The 22,024-nt window shown below is 42.4% G+C and overlaps 2 protein-coding genes across 11 annotated transcripts in view; both read left to right on the forward strand.

The window, feature by feature from the left end:
* LOC124045768 (rho guanine nucleotide exchange factor 10-like protein) overlaps nucleotides 1-3,293 on the forward strand; it is a 30,043-nt gene extending 26,750 nt beyond the window's left edge. For all 9 annotated transcript variants that reach the window (XM_046365363.1, XM_046365362.1, XM_046365364.1 and 6 more), the window contains 5 exons: nucleotides 310-467; nucleotides 744-886; nucleotides 1,114-1,285; nucleotides 1,504-1,629; nucleotides 1,825-3,293. In XM_046365363.1, coding sequence (XP_046221319.1) covers nucleotides 310-467; nucleotides 744-886; nucleotides 1,114-1,285; nucleotides 1,504-1,629; nucleotides 1,825-2,396 — 1,171 coding nt within the window. In that variant the 3' untranslated portion in view covers nucleotides 2,397-3,293. The remainder of the gene's footprint in view (nucleotides 1-309; nucleotides 468-743; nucleotides 887-1,113; nucleotides 1,286-1,503; nucleotides 1,630-1,824) is intronic.
* Nucleotides 3,294-5,704: 2,411 nt separating this feature from the next.
* LOC124045063 (immunoglobulin superfamily member 21-like) lies at nucleotides 5,705-20,278 on the forward strand. 2 transcript variants are annotated; one of them, XM_046364288.1, is made up of 10 exons: nucleotides 5,705-6,041; nucleotides 14,844-14,956; nucleotides 15,725-15,846; nucleotides 16,038-16,156; nucleotides 16,818-16,933; nucleotides 17,053-17,569; nucleotides 18,980-19,080; nucleotides 19,485-19,677; nucleotides 19,759-19,797; nucleotides 19,882-20,278. In XM_046364288.1, the coding sequence occupies exons 1-10, from the start codon at nucleotides 5,882-5,884 to the stop codon at nucleotides 19,959-19,961; spliced, it is 1,560 nt and encodes a 519-aa protein (XP_046220244.1). In that variant the 5' UTR covers nucleotides 5,705-5,881; the 3' UTR covers nucleotides 19,962-20,278. The 2 variants fall into 2 exon arrangements, with proteins under 2 accessions (XP_046220244.1, XP_046220245.1); XM_046364289.1 differs by having other exon boundaries at nucleotides 5,705-5,993.
* Nucleotides 20,279-22,024: the final 1,746 nt, after the last annotated feature.

The following is a 22,024-nucleotide window of genomic DNA, read 5'->3' on the forward strand; positions in this document are numbered from 1 at the left end:
TACACAATATGCTGACACCCATGTGTTTAGTGAACATGGCTGAATTGTTCATGCTGCACCTTTTTGGATTTGGTTATCCACTATTCTCCAAGGAACCAACAAATCAGAAAAAAGTGCCAGACTTAACATTTACCATTCAGTTCATTGTGACTTTTGTATTGTCCATATCAATGTTAGTAGCAACCGGAACGTATCAGGCCAAGTGGCCACACACAACTCTATCAGTAGAATTCAAGTTGCCTCATGTTATTGTCATTGTCATATAACTAGTAAAAGGTCACCCTATTTCTCATGAACTCCATTTCCCAGCATTCATGTGTACGGTACCGTGGACACTTCAACCCAGTGCCTGCTGACCTTCTCCAACCCGGACAGTTGTCCAGTTCTGTGCCTGAAACACTCTGCCTCCTTCCTGTTCGCTGGGCTGGGGAATGGAAAAGTGTCTGTTTATGCTCGGAAGAGTGGAGGTGAGACCGCAAACCAACTGTATAATATTGTATCCTGCCATGTCCTTGTAAAATCAAGGTATTTCATTACAAGTTACAAGACAACATCAAGATGAGCATACTATAGGTCTGCCTCTCAGTCTGCTGTTGTACCACTACACCCTCCTGAACAGTGCTCTCAGACTTAAATTGAATTTAATAATAATGTTTCTCTATGGTGTTCTCAATAATCTACCTGGTTAAGTCAGTGTGATGGATAAATAAGTAACCATCATTAACATTTTCTCTTCTTTCCAGAGGGGCTGTGGGACCCTGAATCGTGCAGGCTGGTGACTGTGGGCAGTGGCCCCATCCGCACCCTCCTAACCCTAGAGAATGCTGTGTGGGCCAGCTGTGCCAACCACGTCACCGTCATCCAGGGCTCCAGCCTCCACACACAGGTTTGCAAAACACACCCTTCTATACACCCTCATTTACAGAAGGCTGAAGAAATGAGGAAGAGAAGAGGGACAGAGCGACTATATGACCCGAAAAGGATTGGATAGGTGTAATATGATACTGTAGCTAGTAAGGAAAGGACACGTGAATTGACAACCTCTCTCCTATCTCGCTTGATCATAACACCTCTTTCTCATTCATTCACTAATTCTCTCTCCACCTCTGAAAGAGTTTTGACGCGCACCCTGGGCCACTGGTCAGTGTGAGTCACATGTTGCGGGCGGGGGGAGGGGTGTGGATGGCCTTTTCCGAGGGCTCATCCATCCGCCTGTTCCACACGGAGACACTGGAGCACCTGCAGGAGATCAACATCTCCACACGCTCCACCTTCCTCAGCCCAGGCAAGTACAGTGTAGAAGGTCACAGGTTACTGACCAATGGTTTCATTTACTTGATTCAAAACCAGTCCTTAGACACTTGTGTAGGTCTAAAAGGATTGGATACAGGTATGAGCAAACTGGTATTAGGGATGGATGGATCATAAATGTTGACGAGGGCAACTGTAACGTTGACATGAACAGGAGGAAGTGACAGAATGGTGGTTGTGTCTCTCTTCCAGGGCAACAGGGCAGCGTCCGGGTCACCAGCCTACTCATTTGCCAGGGGCTGCTGTGGGTGGGCACTGCCCAAGGCATCATCGTCACCCTGCCCGTGCCCAAACTGGAGGGTATCCCCAAAATAACAGGTCAGGCTTAGCACAGACAGAACTGATGTTTTCACATGAACACTGGCATCAGGTGGCATCCGGTTACTCCCATTGCATTGGTGTGACTGACTGTATTATGTATTATAATTGTGTAATAAAATCAATCAACCAACCAACCCACCAATCAAGTTGTGTGTTTTCTAACCGAGGCCTTGTGTGCTATTTGTCCCATAGGTAAAGGGATGACGTCTCTAAACGCTCACTGTGGCCCTGTGGATTTCCTTGTGGTCACCTCCAGCACCCTGTCCCCAGACATGCTCAAACGGGATTCTGTCTGCGAGACTGCCGACCAGGCCAATGGGGGAGCGGGAGGAGGAGAGGATGGGGAGCGGAGGAATGAATTGTCCCAGGAGTCACTCTCGCAACCTGACTGCTCCTCCCCTCAGGGAGAGCCCTCCAAGGCCAAGGGAATGCTGCTTCAGTATCGCCTCCGCTCAACCACCCAGCTGCCCGGCAAGCTGCTGACAGCCGAACCCGACCAGAGCCCATGTGACGCCCCACCGGAGACCCCGGAGCACAGCCCTGAGGACGGCTCTATCTATGAGCTGAGCGAGGACCCTGAGGTATGGGTACGGGGGCAGCCCCCGGCCAGGGAGGGGCGTGGGAAGGACAAGGTGACCTCGGCTGCCGTCTTCTCCGGAGGCAGGGGGTTCCGTCGACTTGGGGAGGAGACTATAGCAGCCAATGGGGACCCAGATGAAAGTACGCTCATGGTTTGGCAACTCCCACTAACAGTGAGTCCATGAGGATACAAGACTGATTGGACGAGACGAGAGCTGGCTCCGGCAGGCTCCTCCCACTCGCCTGATGTATTGCGTGCTCTATGAAGAAGAGACTATTAAACAATATATATTCAGGATGACTAGACTGTCATGAAGGGCTATACAGGATGGTACATTCCTCTACCACCTTGGTGGTTGGATTTCTGGATGGAGTCTGAGGGAGTAGTGGTGTGCTGCAAACTGTGTTTGACATGTTTCAGGATCTCACACACACTCCTCCCAGCAGATGCTTCTTCAGTCTGGCAGATCTAGACCAGGGGTCTCGTCAAATGGAATTTGAGGAGGTTCACTCAACATGATTTTGCATTTTGCACGTTCTTGAAAAAAGTATAATTGACAAGTGATTGAAAAGTGACAGTTACGAATGTTAGATTTCGATTTTCTTGTTGTCACTCTAATTGACTCCTATTGCCAGTGTATCACGTGTGTTGCTAACACAGAACATGTTAATGTTAGGGTGTATGGGAGCATGTTTATAAAGTACTTCTAAACTCTTTACACCCCCCCCCCCTTATAGGGTACGTTCATGTAAAGTGTTACCAGTTAACTTAATGTAAAGTAGAGATACAGTACACTGACAGGTATCCCGCTTTTGGGGTGAAAAGAGAAATCTACATGTAACATTTCTCTAAAATCAACTTGATGATCAACATACTGTGTAATAACATCTTGTCCTGTCTTTCTGTGAGAATTTTGTCTAATGTCCTGTTTTCCATTTCAATAATCCAGAAGATGTGAAGAAGAAGAAAAAGCACCAAGGGAAAGAATGTCTTAGCTACTTTATGCTTGACAGGTACTTATTTTGGACAGTGTGTTTACAGTGTGTTACTTTGTTATTTGAATAAAGGGATCATGGTCTGATACAAGCTTTTTTGCTGATTTTTGCCAACTCAGTGAATGCCTTTGGGGAGGCAGTTGAGATACAAGCTAAAAGACTACTATTATTATCTTGGACACTGAGGGGGACATGGTGTGTGTGTGTGTGTGTGTCGAGTTTTTTACAAACAAATGTATGTCAAGCATTAAAATACATTTAAAAATGCATACAAAATACATTTGGCCAATGTTTTTATATTTCACATGTATCCTAAAATGCATTAAATAAATACACAGAGTACAAACCATTAAGGATACTTGTTCTTTCCATGGAATAGCTTTCACCTGGTCAGTCTATGATCCCTTATAGTTATTGAAGTGGATTTAACAAGTGGCATCAATCCGTGTAGATGAAGGAGAGGAGATTTTGAAGACCTGAGACATTGATTGTGTATGTGTGCCATTCAGAGGGTGAATGGACAACCCAAAATATGTAAGTGCCTTTGAACAGAGTATGGTAGTAGATGCCAGGCGCACCGGTTTGTCAAGAACTGCAACACTACTGGGTTTTTCATGCTCAACAGTTTCTTGTGTTTATCAAGAATGGTCCACCACCAAAATGACATCCAGCCTACATGACACAACTGTTGGAAGCTTTGGAGTCAAAATAGGCCAGCTAACCTGTGGAACACTTTCGACACCATGTAGAGTCCTGACAAATTGGGGACGGGTATGGGGGGGGGGGGTGCAACTCAATATTTAGGTGTCCTTAATGTTTTGTACACTCTGTATATATGCAGTACCAGTCAAACGTTTGGACACGCCTACTCATTCAAGGGTTTTTCTTTATTTTTACTATTTTCTACATTGTAGCATATTAGTGAAGACTTCTAAACTATGAAATAACACATATGGAATCATGTAGGAACCAAAAGAGTGTTAAACAAATCCAAATATATTTCAGATTCTTCAAAGTAGCCACCCTTTGCCTTGATAACAGCTTTGCACACTCTTGGCATTCGCTCAACCAGCTTGGAATGCTTTTCCAACAGTCTTGAAGGAGTTCCCACATATGCTGAGCACTTATTGGCTGTTTTTCCTTCACTCTGCGGTCCAACTCATCCCAAACTATCTCTATTGGGTTGAGGTTGGGTGATTGTGGAGGCCAGGTCATATGATGCAGCACTCCATCACTCTCCTTCTTGGTCAAATAGCCCTTACACAGCCTGGAGGTGTGTTGGGACATTGTTGAAAAACAAATGATAGCCCCACTAAGCGCAAACCAGATGGGATGGTGTATCACTACAGAATGCTGTGGTAGCCATGCTGGTTAAGTGTGCCTTGAATTATAAATAAATCACTGACGGTGTCACCAGCACCCCCACACCATCACACCTCCTCCTCCTTGCTTTATTGTAGGAACCACACATGCAGAAATCATCCTTTCATCTACTCTGCATCTCACAAAGACATGCAGTTGGAACCAAAAATCTCACATTTGGATTTATCAGATCAAAGGACAGATTTACACCGGTCTGATGTCCTCTGCTCATGTTTCTTGGCCCAAGCAAGTCTCTTCTTAAAGGTGTCCTTTAGTAGTGGTTTCTTTGCAGCAATTGTACCATGAAGGCCTGATTCACACAGTTTCTTAACAGTTGATGTTGAGATGTGCCTGTTAATTGAACACTGAAGCATTTATTTGGGCTGCAATTTCTGAGACTGGTAACTCTAATGAACTTATCCTCTGCAGCTGAGGTAATTCTGGGTCTTCCTTTCCTGTGGCGGTTCTCATGAGAGCCAGTTTCATCATAGCAATGGTTTTTGATGGTTTTTGCGACTGCACTTGAAGAAACGTTCAAAGTTCTAGAACTTTTCCAGATTGACTGACCTTCATGTCAAATGATGGTCTGTTGTTTCTCTTTGCTCATTTGAGCTGTTCTAGCCATAATAGCCCTATTTGGTAAAAGTCCCTATCTTCTGTATAACACCCGTTACCTTGTCACAACACAACTGATAGGCTCAAACACATTAAGAAGGAAAGAAATTCCACAAATTAACTTTTAACAAGGCACACCTGTTTGAAATTAAAATGTATTCCAGAAGCTTCATGAAGCTGGTTGAGAGAATGCCGAGAGTGTGCAAAGCTGTGTGCAAAGGGTGGCTACTTTGAAGAATCTCAAATAAACAAATCCAATTATATTTTATAACACTTTTTTTGTGTTACTACATTGTTCCATATGTGTTATTTCATAGTTTTGATGTATTCACAATTATTCTACAATGGAATGAGTAGGTGTGTCAACGTTTGAATGGTACCATATATATATATATATATATATATATATATATATATATATATATATATATATATATATATATATATATATATATATATGTGTGTGTGTAATGTGAGATAGAGGGGAAGCACCAAGGTGTGTGCGCACGCACGCGTAAGCGCGTGTTGAGAGAGCGCGAAAGAGCTGATGAGACTTTATTCACATCAAATCTGTTGTAGTTTTTAATCCTCACACTATTCTGGAAGCAATATCGGGATGAGGATTTATTTTCTCACTGGTCGCTTGACAGAAACAGAAAAGTAGCTCTGCGTTTCCGTGCAGAATGAAGCGTTCCGAATGGGGACCAGACCCGGTGCCGCGGACATCGTGGATGGCAGTTTATCCACGATTTATCGCCTGAAAAACAGATGGAGTGTCAATTTGACCACACGAACGGGGAAGATGACTTGTGCGTTTTCTCTGTGTATCCTCGTATATGTTTTGGATTTAGCTGTTGGTATGTCTCCGTTTTTTGTACTTACATGGAGCATTTTGTTGTTATTAGCTAAAACGTTTTGATTGTATTTCTAAAGCTCCATGCTGTAGACTATTTTTACTAACCTATATATTTCACATTTAACATACTTCTGTGTTAGGCTGTAGCTCTAAAGCCTGCAGATTGAAATGACATTGCAATGATTATAGGCTGCAAACTTACTTGTTTTACATATTTGAAACTCATTACACTAGCCTAGATTGACCGTAAACAGTTCCAAGGTATTGACAGCCATCCTAAACGATTAGTTTGTCCACGAGGAGATGCACTGTATCATACAGCAATTTCTGTAGACTGTACATTGAGTACACTCGTTGAATGCATGTTTGACTTAAATAGGCTAAAAGTTGTCTCATGCTAGTGAGGCTATGATGTCACAATCCTAGCTACCCAATCCAGTTTGTGATTGATTATCTGAGGGATAAAGGCTATTTGGCTGACCCATTTTACAGGTAATCTGTACTCTAAAATGATTAAATGCCACTGTCCCAAGGCTCTAGGACCTGACAGAATGCAAGCCAACAAAACATTGCGGATATGCATTATTTCAAGCATCTAATTTAAGTAACATGATTTGCAATCAGGATCTGTGATAACATGTAAGTATAGCATTTCAATCCCATCATATGGCAATAATATATGCTATGGAAATGGAGGGGAGGGAGAGCATAATTGTGATTTCAGTGAATGCAGTTCCTATTGAAGTTGCTCTGTCACATGTGTGTGCGTGTGTGTTTGCACGTGTGTCTGCCTGGATCTGTGTGTCTCTGGATCTGAGTCTGGCTCTGCAGTCTCGCTTGCCAGACGAATGGCACTCCACCCCCAGCGGCTCGTGAGATCAAGTTGGTCTGCGAGTGGGAGAGAGAGAGAGAGAGAGAAAGTAATCTCCTTGCTAGCTTTCTGTCAGTGCTTCATTCACAACCTCCTCCTTCTCAGAGTCAATGCTTGCAGGCTTCAAGCATAAGCTTAGGCCTTGAGTGTGCCTATTTTCAGAAGAATCAAGTCTCACAACAGTGGCAGTGTTTATTTCTCTGATCACCGTATAATTCAAAATAATTGGACTGGGTGTACTGTATTGAAGGCCTACAATGTCCTCTGTTAGATACAGTAGATGACAGCTGTCTGTCATGGTGTCTGCTCAGAAGACGGAGCGAGGCTGAGAAGCTTGTTGTTCATTGTAGCGCACTAACATGAGATGAAGTGCACCCTGGGTATTTGCAGTGGGTCTTCTACTGTTTAATTTAGTTACATTTATTTGCACTAAAGAAAACAAGTGATATACAGATTAAAACACATTTTAAAAAGATGTGCAGGTGAGGTTTGAAGCCCAAGGGCTTACATGAAAACCACATCACAAAACAAAAAATACAATACATACAGTTGAAGTCGGAAGTTTACATACACTAAGGTTGGAGTCATTAAAACTCGTTTTTCAACCACTCCTTAAATTTCTTGTTAACAAACTATAGTGTTGGCAAGTCGGTTAGGACATCTACTTTGTGCATGACACAAGTCATTTTTTCCAATAATTGTTTACAAACAGATTATTTCACTTATAATTCACTGTATCAATTCCAGTGGGTCAGAAGTTTACATACACTAAGTTGTCTGTGCCTTTAAACAGCTTGGAAAATTCCAGAAAATTATGTAATGGCTTTAGAAGCTAATTGCCATAATTTGAGTCAATTGGAGGTGTAACTGGATGTATTTCAAGGCCTATCTTCAAACTCAGTGCCTCTCTGCTTGACATCATGGGAAAATCCAAAGAAATCAGCCAAGACCTCCGAAAATAAATTGTAGACCTCCACAAGTCTGGTTCATCCTTGGGAGCAATTTCCAATTGTCTGAAGGTACCACGTTCATCTGTACAAACAATAGTACGTAAGTATAAACACCATGGGACCACGCAGCCATCATACCTCTCAGGAAGGAGACGCGTTATGTCACCTAGAGATTAAGGTACTTTGGTGCGAAAAGTGCAAATCAATCCCAGAACAACAGCAAAGGACCTTGTGAAGATGCTGGAGGAAACCGGTACAAAAGTATCTATAGCCATAGCAAAACGAGTCCTATATCGACATAACCTGAAAGGCCACTCAGCAAGGAAGAAGCCACTGCTCAAAAACCGCCATAAAAAAGCCAGACTACGGTTTGCAACTGCACATGGGGACAAATATCGTACTTTTTGGAGAAATGTCCTCTGGTCTGATGAAACAAAAATAGAACTGTTTGGCCATAATGATGGAGTAAAAAGGAGGAGGCTGCAAGCCGAAGAACACCATCCCAACCGTGAAGCACTGGGGCGGCAACATCATGTTGTGGGGGTGCTTTGCTGCAGGAGGGACTGGCGCACTTCACAAAATAGATGGCATCATGAGGGAGGAAAATGATGTGAATATATTAAAGCAACATCTCAGGACATCAGTCGGGAAGTTAAAGCTTGGTCGCAAATGGGACTTCTAAATGGAAAATTACCTCAAGCATACTTCCAAAGTTGTGGCAAAAGTTGTGACAAAAGTTGCATACTTCCAAAGTTGTGGCTTAAGGACAAGAAAGTCAAGGTATTAGAGTGGCCATCACAAAACTCTGACCTCCTTCCGATAGAAAATGTGTGGGCAGAACTGAAAAAGCGTGTGCAAGCAAGGAGGCCTACAAACCTGACTCAGTTACACAAGCTCTGTCAGGAAGAATGCACCAAAATTCACCCAACTTATTGTGGGAAGCTTGTTTAAGGCTACCCGAAACGTTTGACTCAAGTTTAACAATTTAAAGGCAATGCTTCCAAATACTAATTGAATGTATGTAAACTTCTGACCCACTGGGAATGTGATGAAAGAAATTAAAGCTGAAATAAATAATTCACTCTACTATTATTCTGACATTTCGCATTCTTAAAGTTCTTGAGTTTAAATGTATTTGGCTAAGGTGTATGTACACTTCTGACTTCAACTGTAAGTACAAAAATTACTGTACTTAAACCATTCATCATTAACTCGCATTCATTTATATTTCCTGGTGGTAATATAGTGAGTCTGGGCTCTAGTTGGGTGAATAGGGACTATTACTGCCTTTTGTTAACTGCGTAAGACAATGGTGATGCATTCAGGGGCCAACTCTGACATAAGAATTTACGCCATTCCTACGCATACCTTTCCTACGCATATCTTTCCTACGCATACCATTCCTACGCATACCATTCCTATGCATACCTTTCCTACGCATACCTTTCCTACGCATACCTTTCCTACGCATACCTTTCCTACGCATACCATTCCTACACATACCATTCCTACGCATACCTTTCCTACGCATACCATTCCTACGCATACCATTCCTACGCATACCTTTCCTACGCATACCTTTCCTACACATACCATTCCTACGCATACCTTTCCTACGCATACTTTTCCTACGCATACCTTTCCTACGCATACCATTCCTACACATACCATTCCTACGCATACCTTTCCTATGCATACCATTCCTACGCATACCATTCCTACGCATACCTTTCCTACACATACCTTTCCTACGCATACCTTTCCTACGCATACCTTTCCTACGCATACCATTCCTACGCATACCATTCCTACGCATACCTTTCCTACGCATACCTTTCCTACGCATACCTTTCCTACGCATACCTTTCCTACGCATACCATTCCTACACATACCATTCCTACGCATACCTTTCCTACGCATACCATTCCTACGCATACCATTCCTACGCATACCTTTCCTACGCATACCATTCCTACGCATACCATTCCTACGCATACCTTTCCTACGCATACCTTTCCTACGCATACCATTCCTACACATACCATTCCTACGCATACCTTTCCTACGCATACCATTCCTACGCATACCATTCCTACGCATACCATTCCTACGCATACCTTTCCTACGCATACCTTTCCTACGCACTTCTCAGTATTTGGTAAGTATTTGGTATTCATACTCACACCTACAGTGTCATTGCTCAAAATGGTATGCAGCATCATCTGGATATGTGTGCAACAAAAGTTAAACATTCACCTTCAGGTACCATTTCATTCAAGCTGTCTACGCACACAACCTTTGATAAATCACCGTATGCACCACATAGAACGCACTGCAGCTGTCTCTGCTGGAAACGCACTATTCCATTGGAAATGAAAGTACTTCTGATGTACCAAAACACAATGACACTATCGGTGGGATCGAGGTCGTTACCTAATTCAGTCGTGTTGCTGGAGACAAATAAATGAGTAATCTGCAGGTGTGGCTGGCTACCTGAAAGCCCTCCCACTTGCTGGCTAACAGATTTTCTTGTTGAGTTTTCATTCAATAGGGTTTTCAGTACATTTATCATAAGCCATCCCTTTAAATCGATACTGATAGAGGCTAATATTTAACAATAGAAAACAGAAATAGAAAACAGAGAAACTGCAAGTTAAATTGTTATGCAGGTGAATGAGGACCCAAAAGCCACTTGGCGAAAACAGAGTCTTTAATCCAGTTTAAGGAAATAGCAATACTCCTAGACAAATCGGAGCGGTAAATAAAGCATAAGAAACAATTTCACTCGTAATGACGAGAACTGACTGGAGACTCGATAATGAACTGCAGGTTGCCTCGGGAAGGCACTTGACCGTAGCAGACTCAGACACCTGCTCACCACGCAGCATCTGAGGGAAACACGACACGACAGGGCGATACAAAGACACAGCACGGTGAACAGTATACAAGGATCCGACAGGACAGGAACGGAAAACAAGGGGAGAAATAGGGACTCTAATCAGGGGAAAAGATAGGGAACAGGTGTGGGAAGACTAAATGATTGATTAGGGGGAATAGGAACAGCTGGGAGCAGGAACGGAACGATAGAGAGAAGAGTGAGAGAGAGGGAGAGAGAAAAAGGGGAACGAACCTAAAAAGACCAGCAGGGGGGAAAACGAACAGAAGGGAAAGCAAAATGACAAGACAATATAAGACAAAACATGACATAAATAGCCATACAATTTAAATTCTGCACAATGGCACAGCATTTCATAAACTTTACTGTGGGAAATTCGATATGTTGATATGCTTCAGTTTGCTGCCATATGACTGGTTTCACATTTGTCTCCAGCGATTGTAAGGTAAAATATATCTAAAACATATGTAATTTATATATACAATTCCCTTATCCAAACGGATTACTAATTTACCCAGCTCTTATCAATAGCTCTTTTCAAGTTGTAAATTACAATGCATGGAGAATGGTATAATTTCTATCTGAAAAAAATAAGTAGGCCTAGATGCTTTTCCCACTTGTAACCGGTAGGTTCGCTAGACATTATTCATGGTTTCCTCACACATAAAGGTGGTGGAATTATTCTGAAATTAAGTCAAGGTCAGAATACAGTGTATCTCTAGACATCCTCTGTCACACCTTCATTTATTAGATCTCCACCCCCAAGGAATAGCGGTTGAATTGCATGCTATTCTCATGCTTAAATTCAAGGTCAGAATAGGCATAAAAACGTAATTACTTTCCATTTACGCAAGCTTAATTCTGGTCAGATTCGGGCCCTCAAGACCTAGCCTCACCAACAGTAACTGATGAGGCTCAACAGTAAGGTTATGTTCGATAGTCACCAAACAGAAGAAAACGGACCTAAATAGGGACGGACTACCTTGTTCTATAATAAACCCTTATAAATACAACTCTGATTGGGATTGTATATTCTTAGTGGAAGGGCCTCTTTAAGAAATGTCAACTGACATCCTAAAAACACCTGAGTCAAGTATTTTTGCCTCCACCTACAGGGCTCACGCTTACATGGTTGAATGGCAGCTCTCTTTGCTCCAAAATGCTGCAATTTCTTTATTTATTTTTCAAATGTTTGTGAGTATAAAGCTCCCTCCAGTTCTCTCCTGGGTCTGTCGATGGAAAAATGGGGGATTAGCGGAAAAACATGAGGAAAAATAATCCACCTTGACGTCAGGGTGTAGAGGCCAAGGTGGGAGGAGAGGTGGTGATTCTATACTGGAGTAGCAGTATGAAACAGGAGATTATACTCTTTACCAGCTGCCCTGCACTGTGCTATGCTTATGTCTCTTTAAGTGCTCTGGGGTCAGTCCTGGGCCATCACACCATCACACTCAACATGCCAAAAAGTCAAGGGTCATCGTGGATACCTGATCCTAAAGATTTAATCTGTACTATGTACACCCTGGTGTTATTATATAGGTTATTATATTATTATATATTATTATATAGGTTGTTTATAAGTCCTTTTGGGTTTATTTAACCTATTTTAACATTCTGTCCTGATGAGCACGTTTTTTAAATTTTTTATTTTATACATTTTATACATTTTACCCCTTTTTCTCCCCAATTTCATGATATCCAATTGTTTTAGTAGCTACTATCTTGTCTCATCGTTGCAACTCCCGTACGGGCTCAGGAGAGACGAAGGTTGAAAGTTATGCGTCCTCCGATACACAACCCAACCAAGCCGCACTGGGCGCGATCCCAGAGTCTCTGATGGCACAGCTGGCGCTGTAGTACAGCGCCCTTAAGCCACCCGAGAGGCCCTCTGATGAGCACATGTTTAACTTAATAAAAAACATGTTTTACTATATAAAGAGGTTAAATAACAAAAGGACTATGGGAAATGCCTAATTAAGTGCCAAATTAAATAACAGAGTTGACTGTAACATGGTTGACAATTTAACCTTAAATAAGCCATAAATCCCCTTGTGACAGGAGAAATGGAAGCTTGTTGTGTACAACCGGGAGGGGCAATTGAATGCAAGCTGTTATAATTGTTCAAATATTTCTATCCTGTCTACCTATGGGTAACGTGTTATGCTCGACCCACTCAGTTTCCACCACAAAACACCAGAAAATTGTCAAAAAGAGTAGAACCTGATTTCACTATTAGAGGTTCAATGTCTCTTTAGGAAAATGTATTTAAGGCCTCCCGAGTGGTGCAGTGGTCTAAAGCACTGCATCGCAGTGTTGCGGTGTCACTACAGCCTGCGATCGGCTGTGGCTAGAAGTCCCATAGGGCGGCGCACAATTGGCCCAGCGCTATCCGGGTTAGGGAAAGGTTTGGCCAGGGGCGCATTACTTGGCTCATTGCGCTCTAGCGACTCCTTGTGGCGGGCCTGGGCGCCTGCAGTCTGACTTCAGTCGTCAGTTGAACAGTGTTTCCTCTGACACATTGGTGCAGCTGGCTTCCGGGTTAAGTGGGCGGGTGGCTGGTCATGTTTCGGAGGACACATGACTTGACCTTCCCCTCTCCCGAGCCCGTTGTAGACTTGCAGTAATGAGACAAGATCGTAATCACTCAATTTAGGAGAAAAAGGGGGTAAAAAAATGTGACAAATAAAAATGTATTTAAAAAGGAATAGTTTTACCATTATAAAATGAGAGTTCAGTTCACGTAACAGGGTGGACCTTAAAATAAGGGACATGTATTTTTAGCTTAAAATGAATCACTAATCACAATAAATAAATAATAATCTTCAGAAATTATGTTGTCAAATGACGGTGAAAACTTGGAGAAATGTTGGGGTTAAGTGGGTTAAAATCTTCAAAGAAGTCACAGAGAGTCCACAGAGGGACATGTCAAAATGCTGATTTATTGAATTTTCCATATGGCACTTTATTTAATACAACAGGCTTTTAAAATCCTATATTGGTGCAGAAGGGACTCGTTTTGTGGAATGACCCATACAACACTATAACACTGACAATATTTACTTACCCTAAAGCTAGGTGAGATTCATTCTGCCACAGAATGCGCTGATGAAAGTGCAGCAGATAACCTAGCAGTTAGAGCGTTAGGCCAGGAAACCAAAAAGTGGCTAGTTCCAATCACCAAGCTGAAAAAATCTATTAATGTGCCCAAGAGCAAGGAATGTATAACTCTAATTGCTCCAGGGTCACCGTTGATAATGGCAGACCCTGGCCATGACCCCACTCTCTAAGGGTGTCTCAGGGGGAGTTTCCAACTCACACATGCACATAATACACACTTGTACATGGGAAATAAGACAAATATAAGCAACCACCTAATTATTATAAATGAAAACACATAATGACAGTGCATTAATTCTCAGAGAGAATGAGGTCGCTACTAGGTTATCTCTGCCTCTCCAGGTTAGAGATAGAGATCTGTGCTTCTCAGCACTATATCATGTCTTTGGCTTGTTTAGGAAACAGATTGGTTTTTAATTGACCATACTTTACTTTTTACCCAGAGCCACAGCACTTAGCACACACTAAGACCACGATAATGGGAGAAATAGCGAGACATAAACATGCACTTGTGCTGCCATTGCCACCCTACCTTTACACAGATATGGACACCTACTATTACAGCACCACAGTTAATGAATGAACAAGTCCATAATGATCATGAAAGGGGGAAATGTGTGCACACAATATTCCTATCCAAAGCTGTAATAGCCTGCGAAAAAAAACTTTTGGCCATTTAGCCTTGATTGTGCACTATTAACAATCCATGTAATTACAGCTAGCCCATAAGGTTTGATTTCAAATGCTCCAGAGACAGAGTATGGTCATTTGAGAACTATAGTAACACAAACACAAGAGGGTCTTTAAGAATCATAAAATACAATAGAACAACTTTATGTCTAATGAATGCCTTTAGCAAGTTTTGTGCTGGACTATGTTATGGGTTTCATAGAAGGGACTGTATGTTGTAGAGATAAACATGTGTGGAAATGTGTGTAACATATTGTACTTCTTTCTTTGACCCACAGGCTATTTAACTGTCACTTTTGAGCCTCTCCCTCCCGTTGTCATTGGAGACACGGTAACGCTCAAGTGCAATTTCATGACAGATGGCAACCTGCGAGAGATTGTGTGGTTTCGGGTGAGTAGGGTGGCCTTGATGTCCCTGTACGAAGCGTATGGTTGTTTGCAACAGCACATACTGTATCTTGTGTTTACCTCTAGGAGAAGCTTTTGATTAGGTCGGCTTTGTTCTCTGACATTTTCCATTGACACTTCAATTAAAACGCTGACAAACGCATCAAAGCTTTTGATGCAAAGAGAGTGTGCATTATATACCCAACATAACTGTACCATATCCGATGGCTTCTGAAGAGCTACTAGGTTTGATAAGCTCCTTAAACTATGAATGTATGTAGCGGTATGTAATGTAGTCCACACGGACAGTTTGTTTCACCCTGAGCTCCCAGCTCCTCCAAAATCAAATGAATACCTAGTAACAACTAACTAAACTGATTAAAGTGGCAAAAGAAGAGGCTTCAAAGCTCTCTAGCCTTCATGAATTGGAAAAGAATAACTGTGTGCATCGATTTAAAAAAACGTATTAATCTCACGGCACAACGCCTCTCCACTATTTGACCTTGATATTTTGTGTGTATGCATTGATATGTACTCTATGTGTGCCATTTTTAAATGTATGTAGTTCTGTTCTTGTTTATAGATGTTCTCTATTTTGTCATGTTTTATGTTCTGTGTGTACCCCATGAAGAGTAGCTGTTGCTTTTGCAACAGCTAATGGGGATCCTAATAAAATATCAAATACCAAGATCGTGTTTTGTGTAGACACGTGTTACAAGTAGGTGGATACATGTCCAGGCTGTGTAATATGAGGTATTCCTTCACTTTCTAGGTGACAGAGGGTGGCAGTGCCAAGCAGAAGATCTTCACCTATGATGCCATGACCAAAACCAACTTCTCCCATATGGAGGACTTCCGCAGACGAGAAGACTTGGTCTACCAATCAACTGTCCGGTAAGCTTGAACTGTAGACGGCAGCCTCAAGAAAGAGAATATTGGTCAGTGTTTTCACTCGCAAATGTAGGCTTATTTGATTTGAGCTTACATTATTTTATCGTATCTTATTGTATTTTATCTGATCTTATTCAATGCTTTCCTAACCTATATGGCTATTATCTTCGTGGGGTTTGTTGTTGTACTGCCAGGCTCCCTGAGGTCCAGATGGATGATGATGGGCCTTATGAGTGCCACGTGGGGATCTACGACAAGGCCTCTAGAGACAGGGTGGTCTTAGCCTCTGGCAGCATCGTGCTCACTGTCATGGGTAAGATTCAAGAGAATTAACGCTATAATGATATGATCATGTGGTATTTTAATCACCTCTGCCTCCCCCTCTGTTGAGATGTGGGAAATGCACAGGAGACTACTTTGATAGTCTTTTATATAAATCCGTGTTGCCTCCCACAATGTTCCCGTTTAACACGTCTGTACGTAATAGAACGTCAGTTTGGCATACAGAGACCACGCCACTGCCTGATCTGCATGAATACAACACAAAATAATATCTAGTAAGATGGAGATCACAGAGGTTATTTTGAATGAGTGCATTTCGCAAGTGGCTAGTTTGCATCAACTAACTTAATTTAAACCACTGCAAATGTTTTGCCTTATAATGTTGGTTTCAAATTGCGACGTTCTGGCATGTCTACCTTGTGATTTGTTGGAGAGTTGTCTGTCTGACACCCTGGAATCCCTCCCTCGATCAAGGTTACCAAGAGAGTCCATCTTGTATACCAGACTAACATCTTGTATACCAGGTCTACGAGACTAACGTCATGCCCTCAAGTACAGTGCATACATTTTTGTTTCATGTTTCAGTTAGTTTTATATGTAGCCCATCTAAAAATACTAGATGCAAAATGTGCCTATATGTAGATGGTTCTCTCGTTTTGAGTCACAGGTTCTATGCTATTTTTCCTCCATAGTTCCTCCTAAGTCCATTTCTGTAGTGGCAGCAGACTGCTCGGCTCCCTTCAGTCGCTATGACACCCAGAACTTCACTCTAGTCTGCATCGTCATGGGAGGAAAGCCAGCCCCTATGGTGAGTTTGCCCACATGCAAACAGTACTCATACTGAAATATGTTTTGAAGTAAAAACACTTTTGAAATGATGGGTGTGATTGGTTGTTACGGGCTCATACTATGTCTTTATCCTTTCAGGTGTACTTCAAGCGTGACGGCGAGCTGATCGAGGTGGACCCCTCTATTATGGAGGGTGGCGGGGGAAAATCCCAGGGCAGGGGCCAGGCAGGGCTACGGATCTCTAGGCCCCCGATCAGTAGAGACCTGGATGACACCAAGCTGAAGAAGTCCCTCTCCCTGCTTGACCAGGGGAAGCCACCCCGTCTGGACCATGACACCCCTGGGAAAGGAGGGATGGGGAAGATGGTAGGGGCCGGGAGGGAGCCAGGAAGTCTGGAGGGGTCTGAACCCAGCCCCACCACCCCGGAGGTGATCCCAGAGACAGTGGTAAGCCGGGAGTTCCCTCGCTGGATGCAGAGCACTGACCCGCTCTACTACTTCCAGCACCGGCGGCAGGTGTCCAGTGACGGCACCATGGAGGTCAGAGCCATGCTCACCTGGAGCCTCAACCCCCAGCTGGACAACGACGCCCTGTACAGCTGCGAGGTCAAGCACCCAGCTCTGTCCATGCCCATGCAGGCTGAGGTCACTCTGTGTGAGTACCAAATTAGACCAAGACAATCAGCTGGATACCAAATATCTCCTCCATGAGGACATTAACCCACTCTTTAATGCCACCCAAATACTGGCTACCCAAGGAGTCCATGTCTGTATTAACCTATCAGAGCTAGGGATGCAAGGATAGAGAACATTCTAAAATAATAGCTTGTTAAAATAATAGTTCAAATTCTCTTTATGTATTTTTCCTGAATTAACGGAAAATGAACATGGTGTCTGAAAGCTCGTAATTTGGGGAATATACACTGAGTATACAAAACATTATGAAGTGTCGATGAAGGGGAGGAGACAGGTTAAAAGCCTTGAGGAAATTGAGACATGGATTGTGTATGAGTGCCATTCAGAGGGTGAATGGGCAAGACTGCTATTTCTGTGCCTTTGAACAGGGTATGGTAGTAGGTGCTAGGTGCACCGGTTTGTGTCAACCACTGCAACGCTACTGCTTTTTTCACACTCAACAGTTTCCTTTGTGTATCAAGAATTGGTCCACCATCCAAAAGACATCTAGCCAACTTGACACAACTGTGGGAAGCATTTGAGTCAACAGGGCCAGCATCCCTGTTGAATTCTTTCGACACCTTGTAGAGTCCGTGTCCTGACAAATTGAGGCTGTTCTTTCTGATGGCAAAAAGGTGGAGTGCAACTCAATATTAGGAAGGTGTACCTAATGTTTGGTGTGCTCAGTGTATGTACAACCCTACTTAGAGCTAATGCATTCAGTAATGGCAGAAAACAGGCACTTCCCAGCCTTAAGCATCAGCCAAATTTGTAAGTCGCTCTGGATAAGAGCGTCTGCTAAATGACTTAAATGTAAATGTAAATGAATATACAGTACAGAGAACCTGATCACTGCTTTAGCTCAGGATCCAGCAGCAGCCAGCAACTGTTTATAGGCAGTGACTCACTTAATGAGGATGCTCCTTAATGGAGTATTTTGTTCAGAGGATCCATTAGTTCTGCTTAGAAATGCTTGAGAAATCTCACAGTAGATTAGCCATTTTCTGCACAGTTACATATGTAATTCCATAAGCACACACACCTACACAAACATGGTCTGTATGCAGCACAGCCACCGGCATCAGTTCATGATGAATACACGTCAAACCTCATATCAGTTAGTTTGAGTGGATTACTAGATATAGTGGAGACTTCATCATCATCAAAAACAGTTATTCCCAGTCAGCCATGGTTTAGCAGGCATGCTCAAATAAAAAATGGATTCTAAGGCTGAGAGCTTTTTGCGAAGTATACAGAGAATATAGATGCTTAATTTATTCCTTTAGAAATAATTTGAGACATAAGGAAAAATAGTGTTTGCTAAATGCTAAAAGATTGAAAATATGTAACATTCATTTTTTAATATATTTTTTTATTTGTTTCCCTTTAGCTGCTCCCAGGAGCCCCAAACTGTCCATGACGCCTGGTAAGGCTAAAGTAGGAGACACTGTCCGCATTACAGTTCAGGGCCTCCAGATCTCATCCACTGGGGTGAGTACAAAATAAATGCTTTATTTTTCAATTATTCATACCAGTAAGTACATTCAACTGTAGGAAAGACCAACCACATATCACCATCATTGAAAGAAAACCTTCTTAAAAAATACAACATTTCTCCAGCAGGTGTCGCGCTACAACTATATAATACAACTGGGAGATACATCTGAATGAAAGTCGCATGTACATTTGAATGAAAGTCATTCCGCATGTTTGAGGGAATTTGTAAGAGTAATGCGAGCTGGCAAGGCGCACAATTGATCATCTTGATCACATACTATTTATTTGGGAGTCAATGTGTCTTGCATATCAATGATCTTGTACAGTCTGACTGCAATGTTGTCAATCTCATTACACACATTATTTACAAAGGATGCTTTTCCATATGCACTTCCCAGAACATGGTGTTCCCCGAGCCATTGTTCACCTGGACCAGAGTGGGAGGTCCTCTGCTGGACGGGAGAGAGGATCATATTGGGAGGGAGCTGGTGCTGGAGCGAGTACCGGCCAAGCTCAACGGCTCCATGATTCGGTGCACTGCCCAGAACCCTCTGGGCTCCACAGACACATACACACGGCTTATCGTGTTTGGTGAGTGTGTGAGGGTTCTATGTGTCAGGTTACCCTCTCTCCTCATGCACACGACTTACTTTGTTTTCTCTGTTTTAACAGAGAACCCCAGACTTAAGAAGGGGAGACACAATTTTGTTGGTAAGCATAGAGAGAATGGAAAAAAGAGAACTCAATTCTTTACATGGTCAAAGTAAGTAACTAACACTTATTTCCTTCTATTAGTAGATGCAGCCTATTGCAATGAGGGACTGGGGCTGACCACCACGGTGCTAATGTTAGCCCTGACATGGGAGATGACGTGAGCAGCAAAATGGACCCATGACCTTATTCAGTCACTCTAATCTCTGCAGTCTCTTCCTCGTCACTCACTTCCCCATCTTCTGGAGTTCCAGCCACTGGACCTGAAGAAACACTGTTCACTTTTCATAAAAGCGACGTCTGATAATAAAAACATTGTCAGAAATACGAGAGATAAGAACTACATGCATTCTAACTCTCTTCGTGTTTGTTGTCACTCTGCCTGTCTAACTGCATGTTCCCTTTTCGTCTTGTCAACATCCTACGATCAACTATCACAGTGGCTACGTTTTATGTTTGACCCCAATGTGTGTTAGAGGATACTTTTCCCCATCTTCTGTTTTTAAGGCCAGAACACATACAATGTTGACATGTGTGGGCTGACATGCTTTTCCCCATCTTCCTGTTATTTGAAGGCCAGAACACATACAATGACATGCTTTTGCCCATCTTCCTGTTATTTGAAGGCCAGAACACATACAATGTGACATGCTTTTCCCCATCTTCCTGTTATTTGAAGGCCAGAACACATACAATGTGACATGCTTTTCCCCATCTTCCTGTTATTTGAAGGCCAGAACACATACAATGTGACATGCTTTTCCCCATCTTCCTGTTATTTGAAGGCCAGAACACATACAATGTGACATGTTTTTGAAATATCTTGGTCAGCCAGACCTTGATTGAAATAAATGTTTGGTCGGAAAAATAATAATTGAATTAGGTAAAGAGCTGTATATTTTAGGCCATTGGCTAAAATGCTTGCACTTCTTTAAGGAAAATGTATGGTCTGTGGTAGGCCTGCTGGCCCTACTTTAATGCACAGCCCAGTTTCTTTTAACAATGAGAAATCTTAGTCATGGAGCCAATGTGGCATTGATTCAATGGTTGGAAAGATGGGGAGAGGTCTGTCTGTGATAAAGATATGCTTTGCTTTGTTGACACCACACACCACAAAGCAAAGCCTGCAGGCTTTATTGTTATATTATGGTGATTATTGCCCTGTCGTGTGGTCAGGTGCTGCAGAAGGAAGGACCTAGAAGAAGGACCTAGAAGAAGGACCTAGAAAAAGGACCTAGAAAAAGGACCTAGAAAAGGACCTAGAAGAAGGAGAAGGACCTAGAAAAAGGAAGAAGGACCTAGAAGAAGGACCTAGAAAAAGGACCTAGAAAAGGACCTAGAAGAAGGACCTAGAAGAAGGACCTAGAAGAAGGATCTAGAAAAAAAACCCTAGAAGAAGGACCTAGAAGAAGAACCTAGAAGAAGGACCTAGAAGAAGGACCTAGAAAAACTACAGCTGGCCCAGATCAGAGCGGCATGTCTTACTCTTCACTGTAATCAGAGGGCTAATATCAATACTATGCTGCCAGTCTCTCTTGGCTAAAAGTAGAGGAGAGACTGACTGCATCACTTCCTTTTATAAGAAATAATGTGTTGTAAATTCCAAAATGTTTGCACAGTAAACTTACACACACGTACCCCACTATAAATGCCACCAGGGCTCTTTTCACAGTCCCCAAACAAATTTAAGAAAACGTACAGTATTAAATAGAGCCATGATTGCATGGAACTCCTATCTCAGATGGATCAAATGAACAGCGAACCTGGTTTAAAAAAACAGATAAAGTATCACTTCATGGCACAATGCCTCTGCTATTTGACCTAGATATTTTGTGTGTATGTACTGATATGTAAGCTATGTGTGATGTTTTTCATTTATGGAGTTCTGTCTTTGAGCTGTTATTGTCTATAAATGTTCTGTATTATCAAGTTTTGTGTGGACCACAGGAAGAGTAGCTGCTACTTTAGCAACAGTTATTTGGGATCTTAATAAAATACCAATATTCTGCCTATCGTTTGGATATGTGCTGTGTGGGGCATAGAGATCTGTGATGGAACTTAAGCCTACGATGACATGATATGTCATGTTGAATATTGTCACCTAAAAACGACATGAATATGTAATTGGATCTTTATGGCATTAGTGATTGCGTATAACACCCAGGTAATGAATATCACCCGAGACAATTACATTTACAGGCTACAGACTATATGGCTACTGGAGTCT

Source organism: Oncorhynchus gorbuscha, linkage group LG10 (genome assembly GCF_021184085.1).
Source record: "Oncorhynchus gorbuscha isolate QuinsamMale2020 ecotype Even-year linkage group LG10, OgorEven_v1.0, whole genome shotgun sequence".
Classification (NCBI taxonomy): domain Eukaryota; kingdom Metazoa; phylum Chordata; class Actinopteri; order Salmoniformes; family Salmonidae; genus Oncorhynchus; species Oncorhynchus gorbuscha.